Source organism: Hemiscyllium ocellatum, chromosome 24 (assembly GCF_020745735.1).
Source record: "Hemiscyllium ocellatum isolate sHemOce1 chromosome 24, sHemOce1.pat.X.cur, whole genome shotgun sequence".
Lineage (NCBI taxonomy): Eukaryota > Metazoa > Chordata > Chondrichthyes > Orectolobiformes > Hemiscylliidae > Hemiscyllium > Hemiscyllium ocellatum.
The window spans coordinates 9,762,093-9,781,147 of NC_083424.1; the positions used below are offsets into that span (position 1 = coordinate 9,762,093).

The 19,055-nt window shown below is 43.2% G+C and overlaps 1 protein-coding gene across 3 annotated transcripts in view; it reads left to right on the plus strand.

Moving 5' to 3' along the window:
* The window catches only part of pi4kab (phosphatidylinositol 4-kinase, catalytic, alpha b), a 166,941-nt gene that overhangs the window by 26,070 nt on the left and 121,816 nt on the right, over positions 1 to 19,055 (plus strand). For all 3 annotated transcript variants that reach the window (XM_060843454.1, XM_060843455.1, XM_060843456.1), the window contains 6 exons: positions 3,034 to 3,134; positions 5,957 to 6,086; positions 6,982 to 7,105; positions 8,597 to 8,692; positions 16,396 to 16,579; positions 17,646 to 17,749. In XM_060843454.1, coding sequence (XP_060699437.1) covers positions 3,034 to 3,134; positions 5,957 to 6,086; positions 6,982 to 7,105; positions 8,597 to 8,692; positions 16,396 to 16,579; positions 17,646 to 17,749 — 739 coding nt within the window. The remainder of the gene's footprint in view (positions 1 to 3,033; positions 3,135 to 5,956; positions 6,087 to 6,981; positions 7,106 to 8,596; positions 8,693 to 16,395; positions 16,580 to 17,645; positions 17,750 to 19,055) is intronic.

Genomic DNA, 19,055 nt, shown 5'->3' on the forward strand with positions numbered 1-19,055 from the left:
CCAGCGACAGTGAATGAACGGAGATATGTTTCCAAGTCAGGATGGTGAGTGGCTTAGAGGGATCTTGCAGCAGGTGGTGTTCCCATGTATCTGCTCTCCTTATTCTTGTTTATGGAAGTGATCATGGGGTTTGGAAGGTGCTCTCTGAGGGTCTTTGGTGAATGTCTGCAGTGTATCCCGTACACACTGCTGCTACTGAGTGATGGTAGCGGAATGGAATGGATGCTTGTGGGTGTGGTGCCAATCAAGTATGTTGCTTTGTCCTGGATGGTGTCAAGCTTCTCGAGTGTTGTTGGGACCGCACCTATCCAGGTAAGTGGGGAGTATTCAATTATACTCCTGACTTGTGCCTTGTCGTTGATGGACAGGCTTTGGAAAGGCAGGAGGTGAGTTACTCACTGTAGGAGTCCTAGACTCTGACCTGCTGTTGTAGCCACTGCATTCATGTGGGGACTCCAGTTGAGTTTCTGATCAATGGTAATCCCCAGCATGTGGATAGTGGAGGATTCAGTCATGGTAATAGAATTAAATGTCAAGGGATGGTGTTTAGATTGACTGTTACTGTTGATGATTATAGCCTGGCATTTGTTTGCCAGTTGTCAGCCCAAGCCTGGATATTGTCCAGATCTTGTTGCATTTGAACATGAACTGCATCAGTATCTGAGGAGTTGTGAATGGTGCTGAACATTGCGCAGTCATCAGCAGACATCTCCACTTCTGATCTTAAAGTGGAAGAAAGGTCATTGATGAAATCAATGAAAATGATGAGACATAGGACATTACCCTGAGGAACTTCTGCAGAGATGTCCTGGAGCTGACTAATCAGACATCCAACAACTATGTCCATCTTCCTATGTTCCCGGTATGACTGCAACCAGTGTGGGGGGGGGGGTTTGCTCCATGATACCCATTGATTTCCTGTTTTGCCAGGTCTCCTTATTGTCACACTCTGTCCAACGTAGCTTTGATGTCAAGGCTGCCACTCTCACCTCCCCTCTGGAATTCATCTCCTTTGTCCATGTTTGGACCAAGGCTATAATGAGGTCAGAAGTTGAGTGGCCCTGGTGGAACCCAAACTGGGCATCACTGAATAGATTATTGCTGAGGAATGCTGCTTGATAATACTAGTGATTGCACCTTCCATAACTTAGCTGGTGATTGAGCGTAGATAGATTGGGCTGGTAGTTGTCTTGGTTGAGTTTGTCCTCTTAAGTACGGGACATGCCTGCACAGTTTTCCACATTGTCGGGTAAATGCTGGTGCTGTAACTGTACTGGGCTAGGGGAGCAGCAGGATCTGGAGCACAAGTCTTCAGTACTATTTCCAGAATGTTGTCAGGGCCTATAGCCTTTGCAGTATCCAGTGTCTCCAACTGTTTCTCAATATCACATGGAATTAATTGAATTGGCTGAAGACTGGTATCTGTAATGTTGGCAACCACTGGAGGAGGCTGAGATAGATCATCCACTCAGTACTTCAGACTGAAGGTTGCTGTAAATGGTTCAGCCTTTATATTTTGCACTGATGTTTCCCCACCACCTGCCACAGGCCCAGCCTTGCAGCTATATCCTTTAAGACCCGACCAGTTGATCAGTGGTACTGCTGCTGAGCCACTCTGGGTGGGTGGACATTGAAATCCCCCACCCAGAGGACATTTTCACCACTTGCTACATCAGTGCTTTCTCCAGTTGTTGCTCAATATAGAGGAATACGGAGTCATCAGCTGAGGGAGCAATGTACTTTGTAATCAACAGAATTACTTTGTAATCTCCTTGTCCATGAGATTTGAAGTTCTGAGACTTCGTGAGGTCTGGAGTTCATGTTGAAGACTCCCTGGGTAACTCCCTTGCATTTGTATACCACTGTGTTGCCTCCTCTGCTGGGTCTGTACTGTGGTGGGACAGGACATAACCACAGTTGGTGATGTTAATGTCTGAGACATTGTCTGTAAGATATGATTCTGAGAGTATGACTGTCAGGCTGTTGCTTGAGTAGTCTGTGAGACACCTGTCCCAATAGGGTTAGGCTAAGGAGAACTTTGCAGGGTCGACAAGACTGTTTCTGCCATTGTCTTACCCAGTGTTTTGGCCGATGTCAGGTGATCCATCTCGTTTCATTTCTTTGAGACTCCGTCGTGATTGGTGTAACTCAGTGGCTTCTAGGCCATTTCAGCGGATGATTGAGAGTCAACCACATGGCTGTGGTTCTGGAGTCACATGTAGGCCAGACCAGGTCAAGATTGCAGATTTCTTTCGCTGAGGGGCATGAGTGAACCAGATGGGGTTTTCCAACAATCGACAATGGTTTCATGGTTTTCAGTCGATTCTTAGTTCCAGATTTCTTTTGTTGTTGAACTCAAATTCCACCATCTGCCATGCTGGGATTTGAACCGGGCCCCCACAATATTACCCGAGTTTCTGGATTAACAGTCTTAGGATGACACCACTAGGCCGCCACCTCCTCAAATTTTGGTTCATTTCTTTGTGAATCTGCAGCTGATAGCTTATTGCTTCCTTATCTGAACCCCGGCAACTTGGCACAATCCAAGAATCAGGTCTGACTCAGTACCACACCCGGCACTGCGGTTGACAGTTGAGTCATTTGATGAAAATTGGTGATTGTATTTTCTCACTGGTTTTTAATGTGAAAGCTAATGTTTTATTAGCATGCTCTGCCATTTTGAGTGACTGAAATTCCATTCCCGTAAGGACACACTGAAGATCTATTTTGGTTGAACACCTTACCCTTAGTGCCTTATTAGTTATGAACATTTTATGTTTGATACATCTGAAATTGCTGACAATTCATTGAGATCCATAGCTTTAATAGAAACAGAGTATGAGAATTATTTGTATCTTCATTGTTATTCTGAAGATAGATTTTCTTTTAAAAGTGCAGTTTTTGGATACTGTAACCTTCGAGAGCAAAGAGTATATAATATGATTGATTCATGAAGTACAGTCAAAGTTTATGGTTATAACAGAGTAAATTCTTTTCTTCAGAAGTTTAACTTGTGGAATTCTTTCCATGAAGGTGCAGAAAACCTCTGTTCAAAGCTTTCAGAGAAACTGCAGTCAAAGACATCCAGTAAAATAATTCTGTCACACATGCCTCTTCTGATTTGTTGTCTACAGGTATGTTTCAACTTTCAAAATGAATATTGAAATCTATAGAGTTTGAGAGACTTGCAAAGGATGACTAGTTGGAGTTTTTTTTCCCAGCGCGGAAATGTCAAATGCCAGGGGGCATCAGTTTAAGGTGAAAGGAGATGTGTGATGCTAGTTTTAACGCGTAAGATTGACTGCATTGTTAGGGTCGTGGTAGAAGCAGAGATGATACCACCGTTTAAGAGGCATTTAGACGGACATATGAATCGGCAGGGAATAGAGAGACACAGATGATGTGCAGGCAGACCGACATAGTTTCGGATAGTGTTATAGTGTGCACTGATATGGTGGGCTGAAGGGCCTGTTCCTGTGCTGCTTTGTTCTATGTACTAGAGCTATCACATTAATCCCTCTGTGTTTTCCACTAAGCAGTGCTCCCCACATCCTTTACAAATGTGATCCCTTTTTGGTGCTTGAACACCTGAGACCTGAGAGAGCAGGGTGAAGTTTGGAGGTGATGGTGTAGCGAGCCAAAGGGTGAAGGTCTGAGTCATCAGCGGTTAGAGATGAGTGTCGGGAAGGAGGTGAGACCAAGAGCTGGGGAGCTAATTAATCAATAGATTTTTTTTTTCAAAAGCACTCACCTTTCAGTGAGTTTTTCAGGACAGGGTTCAGGCATCCAGGATTGGCCAGTGAGGCCCTGAGCCCTTTTTGAAAAGGACTTGATGATTTCAGGAGCCTGTTTGTTGCTCCTCAGTTGGAGCTCCATGGCAGCCGTTGATGTATTGGAGCTCACAATGCAAAGAATTCAGTCAGGTTGTGGTCCAGAAGCCCTGTGATCAAGTGTCAGACCCATTTGGTGATGCTCTTACCCCAGTGACATGAGGTAATGGATTCATATCCAGTGCCAAGGATTTGGCTGTCTGACAGAGGGAGAGGCGACTGTTAGAACTGTTGTCTCTAGGATGAAATGTTCGTGTTTCCTTGTTTACATGGATGCAAAAGATCATGTGGCACTCTGCCACGGGGAGAAAAGAAGATCTTCTGGCATCTTAGCCAGCTTTTGAAGTCAAGGATCAGTGCTTGGTCCGCAGCTGTTTACAAGCAATGCCAATGATCTGGATTTGTAAGATTTCATAGTTTCTGGATGTCACAAAGCTAGTCTGGAACAGGAGTTTGAATAATGCAAAGGGACAAGTTGAGAGTGTGGGCAGGAATATCGTGGAGGTTTGAGGTTATCCACTTTGTTTGGAAGGACAAAGGTGTAGATTATTCCATAAATGCTGCGAGAGTGGCAAGTATTGATATGTAAAAGAACCTTGGTTTCCTTGTTCATGAGTCAGTGAAGGCTGAAGTGTCAGTGCAGTGGGAAGTCCAATTTATCACAAGAGGATGAGTGTGTAGCAATAAGAAGGAATCAAAGATTCACCAGACTAATTCTTGGTAGGGTAGCACTGTTGTATGAGGAAAGACTGGGAAGATTGGACCTCGAGTTTAGAGGAATGGGAGACCATCTTGCTGAAACTTGATAAAATTTATGAAGGGCTGGAGAGGGTAGGTGCAGAAAGGGTTTTTTTTTCTGGCTGTAGATGGTCTAAAACTATGGGATGCAGTCTCAGAATAAGGGCCAAGCTATTTAGGAATGAGATGGTGCCAAATTTCTTCCTAGAGTGTGGTGAGTATTCAGATTTATTAACCTCAGAGGAAGAGATGACCTTACCGATAAAAAAGATAATTTGATTGAGGTTAGTGCAGCATGCTTGAGGGACTGAATGGCGTACTGCCACTCCTGTCTGTCTTTGCTATAAAAAGTTATATTTATTTGTTTGAGAGTTGTGAGCATGGCTGGCCAGGCCAACATTAATCACCCATCTCGAGTTGCCCTTCTTTGCTACGGTTTCTGGGATCTTGCTGTACCAGTTGTCTGCTGCATCTCCCAAAGCAAATGTAACAAGTTGCATTTCAAAAGTAATTTCAATTGTGAAATTCTTTGGGAAACTCAGCAGCTTAAATAAAAATGCAAATTTTTGTGCCTTTTATTGCTGGGCACTTGACCTGTTTTCATTGAGCAAAGTGTAGCACATTTCTCGATCAACAACAGGAACCCAGTCTATTGTACTTTGTGTTTACCAGGTGCAATGTCCCACTTCATGCCCTGACTGAGATGAATTAAGCTCAACCAGCCACGATTTGACCGTCAGAGCTTCTTTTTGTTTGGGTTAATACTGTAGCAGGCATTTACTTCCCCACCTGGAGAGTGTGAAATGGGTTTCTCACTGCATCAGAAGGCTGCTCTCACTTATGGAACATGTGTATTGAGATCTCTTGCTCTCCTTCCCTGACTGTCCAGAACACTTCATGTCCCATCCATCTTGAATACTCTGCGCAGACTCTGGCCTATAGTACGTTCATCTTCTCATCCTCTCGCCATTGGCACCCAATGCTTTCAACCACCTCCGTCCCACATTCCTAGTTTCCTCCATTAATTTTTCTGCCTCCTTTTTTAAAAACCCACTGAATCGGCCCACCTTGGGCTGACCCTCCTATCATCATTTTTGTATGGCTTGACTTCCAATTATCGATTGAGTCTTTGTGAATTTCTTTCAGAATGCTTTTCTATTTTCAAGCCTTTATGTACCACACATCAGAATGCCTGAGCAGGTCAATGTCTAAGATAAACCAAATTTTCACGCCCAAAATTTGTTTTTTCAACTAAGCATTTCAATTAAGCTTTTCCGTCAAGAATATTTTTCGTGGTTTTCTTTCTTTTTGCAGTTTACTTGTTGGTATCATTAGACATTTATGAATATTGCTTGTATTTTGCATATCAAAGTCTTTTATCTGACCAGGGTCTGGGACATTTGTGTGAACGATTCCCTGTCGCAGTTCATTCGGTCACAGCATCACTAAGAGATTTTTTGGTGATCCCTTCACCAGTACTCGTCAAGGTGTACAAATACCACAGTCAGTACAATTCAGGTAACTTGGCGCATAACTATAGTCTGTTGCAAATTTGTCGAAGTGGTAATGACTTTCATTTTAAAAACAATTGAAGAAATTTTACAATGAGGAAATTTGTTTTATTGACAGAAGCATTGAGAAGACATTCTCGGCTGATCTTTCTCAAGTACACAGTGATTAAACTTATTGCAATAGCTGGCTCATTTGTTATATTCTATACAGTTTAGAATAGAGATGTAAGCAAGCTTGAAATAAAATGTCTGTTGCAACAAAGCAACATTGCTACAAGTGATGAGAGCAGTCAGTACGTTAGTGTTAACTCAACATTATTCTAATTGCATTGCTCTTCCTTGAGGCCTGTTTAACCTGTGCTAGTGTAAAATTTAATAAGGAAATATTTTTAATTCAGATTTTTTATGTCACTGAGGCTTTAGACCAACCATATTCATCAACCTGCTCTGAAAACTCTGCTCACATCACAATTGTGAGGAATTCCAACATAGCAGCTAAAATGATTCACAAAGTTCCGAATAAAATAGCATGCAATTATTTAAAAAAAAGATTAGGTTCTCCCAATCATTTAATGTTAATGGTTCCTTTAAAAAGTAGTGCAGGATCCAAGTCATTAATCTTTATGAAAAATTAAACAATTCATTTTTGGGCCATATCTTATGTGGGTCAGGTTTCTTTGTAATCAGCCCGTTAATATATGTGATAGCCTGTTATCAAGCTATGTTGCAGGAAGTAAAATTGTCACCATCTCCTGTTTTCCATGGTAGAGGCAGTCAGAGGCACAGAAGCACTACTGAACCATATACACGCCCCAAATGTTATTTCTTAGAAGCTTTCACATGTTTGAAATAATTTGTAGTCTTAGTTTTCGCTATAGCAATGCTATTTTGTTCTTTTAAAGGAGGTTCTGACATTAAGATAAGTGTAACAAATGAGCACTCAGAGGCGACTGTGTTATCTCCAAAGAAAAACCAGCCATCTATGTATGAACAGCTGAGGGACATTGCTATCGATAATATCTGTAGGTAAGAAAAATCCAAACAGTCTATGAAGGAGCATTGCAATATAAACAAGTAACCTGCATTTATATATTGCCTGTTTTACCCATTAGATGTCTCAAAGTGGTTCACAACGAAGGATTTATATTTCAAACGTAGCCACTTTGTTGACACTCGTTACCAGTTCTTTTGTAAATTCTCTCAAATGGCAAAAAAAAAGTTCATGTATTTCCTGATGTTTATTTGTTCATGGGATTTTTGTTGTTGTCAAGGCTAGTGTTTATTGCCCATCCTTAAATGCCTTTCCTTGGTAATGTTGGGTGAAGGCAAGAATTTGCCAGGACAGAAAATAAATCCAGGCAAATAGCCTTTGGGTTTTTATGTCCACTTGAACAAGAATGTGGGCTATCAATTTAATTCTTAATCTAAAGAAAAAACTTCTCCAACTTCTAACATAACATTGAAATGGCCACCTCTATTGTGTGTTCAAGTCTTGGAGAGGATTTGAACCCATCAATTTCTGACTTCGATGGAAGAGTGCTGCTTGTTGAACCAAACTGCCACGGCGAGAAGACAGTAGATAATATGCGTCCTGTTCTGTTTTATGACCATTGTCTCATTTCCTCTGAGATTTACTTCCTCCCCTCAACTCCTGGCAATTTCCCATTGATAATATAAGTGGCTTCCTTAGCTCAAAAAGTAAGCTGTTGTCTTTAAAACTGAAGTTATTGTCATCCTCCTTGAAGTAAGCTTAATCCTTGATGTCCTTCCAATTATTAATGCGTGTCTCGTCCCCTTTTCATTCTGTTTTTAAATACATCATCACCAACTCTCCCAAAGCCTTTCCTTGATTCTCTTCAATGTGGCTTCTATCTGCTCATCAGAGTAAGGACATGCTGGTCAAAGTTGCTCATGGCACCCTCTGTCAATGTGGCATGTTGTCCCTCTTTGTGCTCCCTCATCTTTCACTTTTGATCACTTTTTCCTTCCCAGCGTCTGCACCCTCTCTTTTGATAGGGGGTAAGTAAAGTTGCAAGGTGATTTACCTATTCAGAAAATAAAGTAAACACATTTACATAGTGCACTAAACAATCTCAAAACAGACCTAAAATGTTTCACAGTCAGGAAAACATTGAAGTGTTCAAGAGTAAAGGTTTTGTGACAACCAGTTTGCACAGGGCCCCAAATACACTTTCATCTTGTTGGTTACTAGGTGAATTATTGGCCATAGCAGAAGTGGAGCTCCCCAGCTCTTAGTTAAATTATGCAATGTGATGGGAAGGCAGACAGTTGTCTTACCTTGAAACCAGCACCTTACACAGTGACACTTCCAACAGTTCAAACCCAATGATGAGTAATTGCAATTATGGTTCTGATGGATGTGAGACTTGTCTGATTATTTGGATTGATTTATTTATCTCTGGACCTTATGAGATTAACTGTGCGGTGGAGTGATTCTCAGGGCCCATCTTAAAAAATAAATTTATTGTTTGACTCATGTTTTTTTTTGTTGTTTAGGTGCCTTAAGGCAGGATCAGTTGCAGACCCAGTGATTGTGGAAGCATTCCTAGCTAGTCTATCCAATCGTCTGTATATATCCCAAGAGAATGATAAGTAAGTAACAATTCTTCTGTTGTTCCACTTCGGGGCTAGCCCAATAGACATGCCTTTTTCAGACATGCGCCTAGGTCAAAATCTGCATAATAGATACAGATTGATGCAAAGAAAAAGCATAATCAATGAAATCTGTTTACAAATGCTATTTGCCAATATGCTTGGCGAAAAAATATTTCAACTGAAGCCAAGTAAATATTTTTCCTTAACTTGAATAATTATTCATGATTTTTCAATGCTTGTTATGCAATTTCACTGATTCTTATCACTGTGTGATAAATATCTTTGTAATGTCAAAAGAATGCTGTGCCAGCCTGAGTTTGTAATATTAGAGTAAGAATGTTATGTCAGAGAATATTTTGGTTCTCATAGTGTTAAGGGTTTAGATAGAGAGGAATTTGTTAAGCATGAACAAGACAATTTTCTGATTCAGCATGTGGATGGAGCTACTAGAGAAGGTGCAGAACCTGACCTACTGTTGGGAAATAAGGCAGGGCAGGTGACTGAGGTGTCAGTGGGGGAGCACTTTGGGGCCAGCGACCATAATTCTATTAGTTTCAAAATAGTGATGGAAAAAGGTAGACCAAATCTAAAAGTTGAAGTTCGAAATTGGAGGAAGGCCAGTTTTGACAGTATTAGGCAAGAACTTTCAAAAGCTGACTGCAGGCAGATGTTGACAGGTAAAAGGGCGGCTAGAAAATGGGAAGCCTTCAGAAATGAGATAACAAGAATCTAGAGAGAGTATATTCCTGTCAGGGTGAAAGGGAAGGCTGGTAGGTATAGGGAATGCTGGATCACTAGAGAAATTGAGGGTTTGGTTAAGAACAAGAAGGAAACGTGTCAAATAGAGACATTATAGATTGAGTGAATCCTTAGGGTATAAAGGCAGTAAGAGGGAAATCAGGAGGGCAAAAAAGGGACGTGAGATAGCTTTGGCAAATAGAGTTAAGAAGAATCCAAAATATTTTTACCAATACATTAAGGACAAAAGGGTAACTCGGGAGAGAACGGGGTCCCTCAAAGATCAGCAAGGTGACTTATGTGTGGAGCCACACGAGATGGGGGAGATACTAAATGAATATTATGCGTCAGGGTTTACTGTGGAAAAGTACATGGAAGATAAAGAATGTAGGGAAGTAGATGACATCTTGAAAAATGTCCATACTGCAGAGGAGGATGCGCTGGATGTCTTGAAATGCTTAAAAGTGTATAAATCCCCAGGACCTGATATGGGGTATCTTAGAACTCTGTGGGAAGCTGTGGAAGTGATTGCTGGGCCTCTTGCTGAGATATTTTTATCATCGATAGTCACAGGTGAGGTGCCGGAAGACTGGAGGTTGGCAAACATGGTGCCACTGTTTAAGAAGTGTGGTAAGGAAAAGCCAGGGAACTCTAGACCAGCGATCCCGGTGTCGGTGGTGGGAAAGTTGTTGGAGGGAATCCCGAAAATCAGGATGTACACACTCCCTCCGCTCCAACCCCAACCTCACCATCAAACCAGCAGACAAGGGAGGCGCGGTAGTAGTTTGGCACACCGACCTTTATACCGCTGAGGCCAAACGCCAGCTCGCGGATGCCTCCTCCTATTGCCCCCTTGACCATGACCCCACCTCCCACCACCCAACCATCATCTCCCAGACCATCCATAACCTCATCACCTCAGGGGGTCTCCCATCCACCGTCTCCAACCTCATAGTCCCACAACCCCGCACCGCCCGTTTCTACCTCCTGCCCAAAATCCACAAACCTGACTGCCCCGGCCGACCCATTGTCTCAGCCTGCTCCTGCCCCACCGAACTCATCTCTGCATACCTCGACACGGTTCTGTCCCCCTTAGTCCAAGAACTCCCCACCTACGTTCGGGACACCACCCACGCCCTCCACCTCCTCCATGATTTTCGCTTCCCCGGTCCCCAATGCCTTATCTTCACGATGGACATCCAGTCCCTGTACATCTCCATCCCCTATCAGGAAGGACGCAAAGCCCTCCGCTTCTTCCTTTCCCGCCGTACCAACCAGTATCCTTCCACTGACACCCTCCTTCGACTGACTGAACTGGTCCTCACCCTGAATAACTTCTCTTTCCAATCCTCCCACTTCCTCCAAACTGAAGGAGTTGCCACGGGCACCCGCATGGGCCCCAGCTATGCCTGTCTCTTCGTAGGATATGTGGAACAGTCCATCTTCCGCAACTACACTGGCACCACCCCCCACCTTTTCCTCCGCTACATCGATGACTGTATCGGCGCTGCCTCGTGCTCCCACGAGGAGGTTGAACAGTTCATCAACTTTACCAACACCTTCCATCCCGACCTCAAATTCACCTGCACCGTCTCAGACTCCTCCCTCCCCTTCGTAGACCTTTCCATTTCTATCTCGGGCGACCGAATCAACACAGACATCTACTATAAACCAACTGACTCCCACAACTACCTGGACTACACCTCCTGCCCCCCCGCCCCCTGTAAAAACGCCATCCCGTATTCCCAATTCCTTCGTCTCTGCTGCATCTGCTCCCAGGAGGACCAGTTCCAATACCATACAGCCCTGATGGCCTCCTTCTTCAAAGACCGCAGATTCCCCCCAGACGTGATCGACTATGCCCTCCACTGCATCTCCTCCACTTCCCGCTCCTCCAACCGCCACCAGGACAGAACCGCACTGGTTCTCACCTACCACCCTACCAACCTCCGTATACAGCGTATCATCCGCCGTCATTTCTGCCACCTCCAAACGGACCCCACCACCAGGGATGTATTTCCCTCCCCTCCCCTATCAAAGTTCCACAAAGACCACTCCCTTCGTGACTCCCTCGTCAGGTCCACACACCCCCACCAACCCAACCTCCAATCCCGGCACCTTCCCCTGCAACTGCAGGAAATGCAAAACTTGCGCCCACACCTCCTCCCTTACCTCTCTCCAAGGCCCCAAGGGATCCTTCCACATCCGCCACAAATTCACCTGTACCTCCACACACATCATCTATTGCATCCGCTGCACCCGATGTGGCCTTCTCTATATTGGGGAGATGGGCCGCCTACTTGCGGAACGCTTCAGGGAACACCTATGGGACGCCTGGACCAATCAACCCAACCACCCCGTGGCTCAACACTTTAACTCTCCCTCCCACTCCACCAAGGACATGCAGGTCCTTGGACTCCTCCATCGCCAGAATATAACAACACGACGGTTGGAGGAAGAGCGCCTCATCTTCTGCCTGGGAACCCTCCAACCAGAAGGGATGAACTCAGATTTCTCCAGTTTCCTCATTTCCCCTCCCCCCACCTTGTCTCAGTCGATTCCCTCGAACTCAGCACCGCCCTCCTAACCTGTAATTTTCTTCCTGACCTCTCCGCCCCCACCCCACTCCGGCCTATCACCCTCACCTTGACCTCCTTCCACCTATCACATCTCCATCGCCCCTCCCCCAAGTCCCTCCTCCCTACCTTTTATCTTAGCCTGCTGGACACACTTTCCTCATTCCTGATGAAGGGCTTATGCCCGAAACGTCGAATTTCCTGTTCCTTGGATGCGTCCTGACCTGCTGCGCTTTAACCAGCAACACATTTTCAGCATGTATTTGGAAAGGCAAAGAATGATTGGGGTAGTCAACATGGCTTTGTGCGTGGGAAATTATGTCTCTCAAATTTGATTGAGTTTTTTAAAGAAGTAACAAAAGAGGATTGATGAGGGCAGAGTGGTGGACGTGACCTATATGGACTTTAGTAAGGCGTTTGACAAGATTTCCCATGCGAATCTGATTAGTAAGGTTAGAGCTCATGGAATATAGGGAGAACTAGCCATTTGGATACAGAACTGGCTCAAAGGTAGAAGACAGAGGGTGGTTGTGGAGGGTTGTTTTTCAGACTGGAGGTTGGTGACCAGTGAAGTGCCACAAGGATCGGTGCTGGGTCCACTACTTTTTGTCATTTATATAAATGATTTGGGTGTGAGTTTGAGATACAGTTAGTATATTTGCAGATGACTCTAACATTGGAAGTAGAGTGGACAACGAAGAAGGTTACCTCAGATTACAACAGGATCTTGATCAGATGGGCCAATGGGCTGAGAGGTGGCAGATGGAGATTAATTTAGATAAATGTGAGGTGCTGCACTTTGGGAAAACGAATCTTAGCAGGACTTGTACACATAATGGTAAGGTCCTAGGGAGTGTTGCTGAACAAAGAGACCTTGGAGTGCAGGTTCATAGCTCCTTGAAAGTGGAGTCACAGGTGGATAGGATAGTGAAGAAGGTGTTTGGTATGCTTTCCTTTATTGGTCAGTGTATTGAGTACAGGAGTTGGGAGGTCATGTTGCAGCTGTACAGGAGATTGGTTAGGCCACTGTTGGAATGTTGCGTGCAATTCTGGTCTTCCTATCGGAAGGATGTTGTGAAACTTGAAAGGGTTCAGAAAAGATTTACAAGGATGTTGCTAGGGTCGGAGGATTTGAGGCATTGGGAGAGCTGGGGCTGTTTTCCCTGGAGTATCTGAGGCTGATGGGTGATCTTGTAGAGGTTTATAAAAATATGAGGGACATGGATAGGGTAAATAGATAAGGTCTTTTCCCTGGGGTGGGGGAGTCCAGAACTAGAGGACATAGATTTATGGTGAGAGGGGAGCGATACAAAAGGGACCTAAGGGGCAATCTTTTCATGCGGCGGGTGGTACGTGTATGCAATGAGCTGCCAGAGGAAGTGGTGGAGGCTGGTATGATTGGAACATCTAAAAGGCATCTGGATGGGTATATGAATAAGAAGGGTTTGAAGGGATAAGGGACCAGGTGCTAACAGGTAGGACTAGATTGAGTCAGGATATCTGGTTGGTATGGAATAGTTGGCCTGAAGGGTCTGTTTCCATGCTGTACATCTCTGACTCCATAATGTTTAAAATTAAATCCCTCAGTTGGGAAGATTTAATCTTGACTGTTGTTGAAGGAATTTTCGCATCAACTTCACAACTTTCATTTTATTTCTTTCTCACTTTATGCATGGATTCATGGGACAACTGTGACCATCATGTTATAATGGAGAGAATTTCTCCTTACCAGTGAACTCATTCATATTGGCAGATAATTGAGAATATAAGGAAAATATGACCCTTCAAGTCTGCTTTGCCATTCACCGTGATAATGTCCAATCTGTGGGCAGCACGGTGGCACAGTGGTTAGCACTGCTGCCTCATAGCGCCTGAGACCCGGGTTCAATTCCCGACTCAGGCGACAGACTTGTGGAGTTTGCACGTTCTCCCCGTGTCTGCGTGGGTTTCCTCCCACATTCCAAAGATGTGCGGGTCAGGTGAATTGGCCATGCTAAATTACCTGTAGTGTTAGTTAAGGGGTAAATGTAGGGGTATGGGTGGGTTGCGCTTCGGCGGGTCGGTGTGGACTTGTTGGGCCGAAGGGCCTGTTTCCACACTGTAAGTAATCTAATCTAATCTTGAACTTAGTTTCACTTTCCTGCTTGTTCACCATCAGCCTTGACGCCACTATCTATGTTACTCTGATATTGTAATGGCCGTGGCTTAAAGAGCTGAACCAAATCCCACACCTGACTTGAAGTTGTGGTTGACTGCATGTAAACATTGAAATGAACTATATGAGCAAGTTACAACACCCAAGTGGCAAATGAGCAGTTAAAAGATATGATTCCTTCAGAACTGAATTTCTCCATAATACCGAGCTGACAGCCCAGCCGTTGACAAGTTTGACCCTGCCTGAAGCTTGCTGGTTCAAATTACCAAGCCAAATCATTAGAACGGTGAATAATTCTCGTCAAATTGTCAAAATGGTAGACAATGCTGACAGCTTTGCATTAGTTATCTTTATTAATTGACCATGAGAGGCTTTGAAACATTACTGTTTCTGTGGTTATAGCATTCCTATTTAATATTCAAATATTGTCTCATGACCTCTGCACTCTATAAACATGCTTTGCAACACCAGAATTAAATGATAGGATTGTTTAAGTATTTATTCCACATGCGTCCTCTTGTGTTTCCTCCCTTGAACATGAGTGGAATTATCTGGCGCGTAGCTTTTGGTTACCTTCTTTGTAGATTTGAAATGAATGTTGACTTTCAGTCTATGATCCAACAATCAGATTTCATTTCATGTCCTTATCTGGTTCCTTCATTAACCTGTTTTTCCAGAATGGACTGCAATGAACTGCATGGCAGTTCTTTATCTTTATCTTCAGATCCTCTGCTGTTTCTGGAACTAGTGAGAATATTTAAGTGTAATTAAAGAGAATCGGTGCAGAAAAAATATTTCCCTGCAAGAGTTTTTGGTTTCTTGTGATCCAAAGCATTTCCTGTTGCTTTTTATGAAATTAATTGCAAATGGTAGTTTGTGTTGACCTCTCTTTGCTGCAAATAAATACTAAATTGAACATGATGTGTCTTTCTTTCACTTGATTGTGCAAGTTACTTTGCGCACTTTATATGAAATGAGTAGATTGAGACCAATGTCAGCCCTGTTTTTAATGCAGCCATATGTGTGAGCTATCATTAAGGAAGAAACAGGTGAGAGGCCTGCATGGTAACTTCCATGTTGCTGCAGTTGGTCTGTGCGCACAGCTGAGAAGGGGCATTGAGTTAAGAAACATACAAGAGATAAGAACAGAGTAACAGGAACCGGGTGTGGTGTTAAGTGACTAGTAATGCAAGGGCTGAGACCAGGGGGCTGCAACCTGCAGCTCCATAGCCACACGCAACTCATCAGGAGCTCATATGCAGCTCCTGACCTCGTTTTGAACCTATTTTGAGAATTAAATGGCTTAGTATTTTAAAAATTTAAAATCTGATTGAAGATTTGTAGCTCGGGTATCCGTTGTTGTGGTTCTGCTCGCCGAGCTGGAAGTTTTTGCTGCAAACGTTTCGTTCCCTGGCTAGGGAACATCATCAGTGCTGTTGGAGCCTCCTGTGAAGCGCTGCTTTGATGTTTCTACCGGAAGAAACATCAAAGCAGCGCTTCACACGAGGCTCCAACAGCACTGATGATGTTCCCTAGCCAGCGAACGAAACGTTTGCAGCAAAAACTTCCAGCTTGGCGAGCAGAACCACAACAACATTTAAAAAATTTTTATTAACATTTTACATGAGAAAGTAGAGTTCAATTAACAGCATTTTTGTAACCACTTCTAAAATGTTGTTGAAATGTGCCTTAAATTCTTTGCTTCTGAGAGTAACAGTCTTGTTGCTCTGAAAATACTGTATTTTTAAAGGAATATTGAGTATTGGCATCCCTCTGAAAATGGAATTTTTCTACTATTTACTCCATAGCATCAGATTTCATTTAAAACTATTATAGCAGTAATTAACTTTCCAAAATTTCATTTGCATAAGAAAACAGACGGCAGAAGTATGGAAATGGTGAGTGAAGTGCATGCGTAATGAAAGCTTGATGCAATTGTGCAGGACTTTGACGAGACCGCTTTAATTTCCCTGTCTTAGGAACGATTTAATAGCCACGAACACAGACCAAACAAGTACACATTTAAGTCTGAGGTGTTTGTGCTGTAAGAATGGATCTATGTTTTCTGGAATTTAAAAGAATGAGAAATGATGTCATTGAAACTCATAAAATTCTGAAAATACAGAGTGTTTTATACTTTGGCTGCAGACCCTTGAATTTTGGACCTTGTTGTCTCAGCATGGTTATACTTGGTTGATTGTTGTTGGATTTATCTTGCTTTCTTCTTCCAGAGATGCCCATTTGATTCCTGACCACACGATCCGTGCCCTCGGCCACATCGCTGTGGCGTTGAGAGACACCCCAAAGGTGATGGAACCAATTCTGCAAATTCTGCAGCAGAAATTCTGCCAGCCACCGTCTCAGCTGGACGTTCTTATTATCGATCAGTTGGGCTGCATGGTTATCACAGGGAACGTAAGTATGGTGCAAAGATTTGTGGCTGTTACTTACAATTCCAGGTCAAATAATTCGAGTTTGGGGAATAATTTTCAAAATTAGTTAGGGCACTAATTTAAACCTCTTGACATTCTGAGCTGTGTCCACCGAAGGAATAATTTCAAGTTCAGAACTTTGAAAGTCGCACAGCGGGATGAATCCTTGGGGATGAGAGCAGGTGAGTTCTCCTACAAATGGGTAATCCACTCTAATATAATGTCCTGTCCAGAGGGTGTGGTTGCAAATTAAAATCCTGATGTCAAATTCTGTCTTGGAAAAGGGTGGCTCTCTTCATTCCATGTCATTTGGCATGAGTAATTCTCATTGTCTCTCCGTAGATTTGAGACTGCTGCACACAACTGTTCTAAATTAATTGATTAGTATGGTAGCCCATCTTTGGAAACAGCCAAAATCTATCTGGGAAATTGCATCAAGCCATCTGTTAGTTTTCATCCTCTGAACAGAGATCTTTTGGTGATCCAATTATTTGGAAGGAGGAAAGTGTATCGATTTATTTAGAAGCGAAAGGCGGCAGATATTGGAAAGCTGAAATAAAAACTGAAAAGTCTGGGAATATTCAATGCGCCAGGCACTAACGGTGCAGAGAGAATCAAAGTTAGAGTTAACAGAGCATACTGAACATGCAAACATGTTTTTGTGAAAGACCTATTTGACTAATGTATTGGAGCTGTTTGAGGCAGTATCTTGTGTTCTAGATCATACAGGACAGGTGAATGTACTGTATTTAGATTTCCAAAGGCATTTGATAAGGTGCTACATCAAGATGATTGCTGAAACCAAGAGATATCCCTGGATGGACCGGCATTTATTGGACCAGCATGGTGGAGGAACGGTGATTTAGTTTCAAGATAGGATGATATGTGGCAGGAAGGGTGGTTTATAGGTGCTGGTGTTTGTATGTATCTGGTGCCCTTTTCCGAGCTGACAGAGGTCATGGGTTGGGAATGTGCTGTCAAATTACGACAGTTCAAGTTCAGTACCTAGGACAATTTGAAAAATGCTGACCAAATTTTATTTTTTGCAGCAATATATTTATCAAGAAGTCTGGAACCTCTTTCAACAAATCAGTGTCAAAGCCAGTTCAGTTGTTTACTCAGCAACTAAAGACCACAAAGATCATGGTTACAGGTAGGTTTTGAAGTATTGTTCTATACAACGTACATACTTTTTCCCATTTCATTCCTCTTGACCAACTGAGTGAAAGAATTCACAACTGTTCAATCTGAGAACCTTCATTCCTAGTCACTTCAGAGCCAACCATCTTATTTGCTGTCCAGTAATCTCTCCTTCCTTTGAAATCCTGTCATTCCCCACTTGGCGGCAAATGATGGTAGGCTGATGACCTGCATCAATATATTTCTCTAAAATAGCTTTGACACAAGTCCCAAAGGTGACCGCTGCCTCCAATGGCACGCTACTGGTAAGTACTCTCCTCTGCTTAGCATTTTTTCCTGATTTGTGAGAGGGAGATTAGAAACTCTCTATTGAAAATTTGCAGAACTATGTCTTTGTTGCTCACAAAGCACGCCAGTGGCTCTATTGTCCATCATGCCTGTGTTCGCTCTTTGAAAGAGCTCTCTCAACAATCCCACTTTCCTGTTCTTTATACCTTCCATTCTCCCCCTTCAGGTACTTATCTAATTTGCTTTTGCAAGTGGCCATTGAGTCTGCTTCTGTTGCCCTTATGATTAGGGTATTTCAGGGCATAAGTCTATACTTTCCAAACTTAGACCATGATAACTGATGTTTGACGGCATTCTGCGATTGGACAGCATTTGCTGAGCAATCCCGAATGGGCTGGGGATTACAGTAATGATGCAATTCCGATGATCAGCTGGGTTATTCATGAGGCTCCTTGTGCTTGTTGGAAGCTTTATATGTCGAGCCTCTCCTCTACAAACAGTAAAAAGTTGTCCAGGTGTTCCACATTTGTTTGAATTAAGCAAAAATGTTCTTTTTATTCATTTATGGGCTGAGGGAGGTGCTGGCTAGACCACCTTTTTTTGCACATCCCTAATTGCCCAGAAAGCAGTTGAGAGTCAACCACATTGCTGTGCATCTGGAGTCATGTGTAGGTCAGACCGGGTAAGGGTGGCAGCTTTCTGCCCTAAAGAACATTTGACCAGTAGAGTTGACTTGCCTACCAGACAGCACCCTTTTCTTGTGAACGCAAGCCTGTCTCCTTTTCTCAGCAGGAAAAGTTGTATACAACCAAGCTGCTGTTTCAAAATAACTCATTTCCTTGAGATGTCAGTGACCCTGCCAAGGCCACAGTTATCACTCATCCATTGTTGCTCTGAGAAAATGGGAGTGCATCTTCTCTTTGAACTGTTGTGGCCTTTGCAGCGATAATGTGACAATGATCTCTCAGCAGGCTATTCCAAATTATTGATGCAGCTGTGTTGAAATAATGTTATGTCCAAGTCAGAACAAT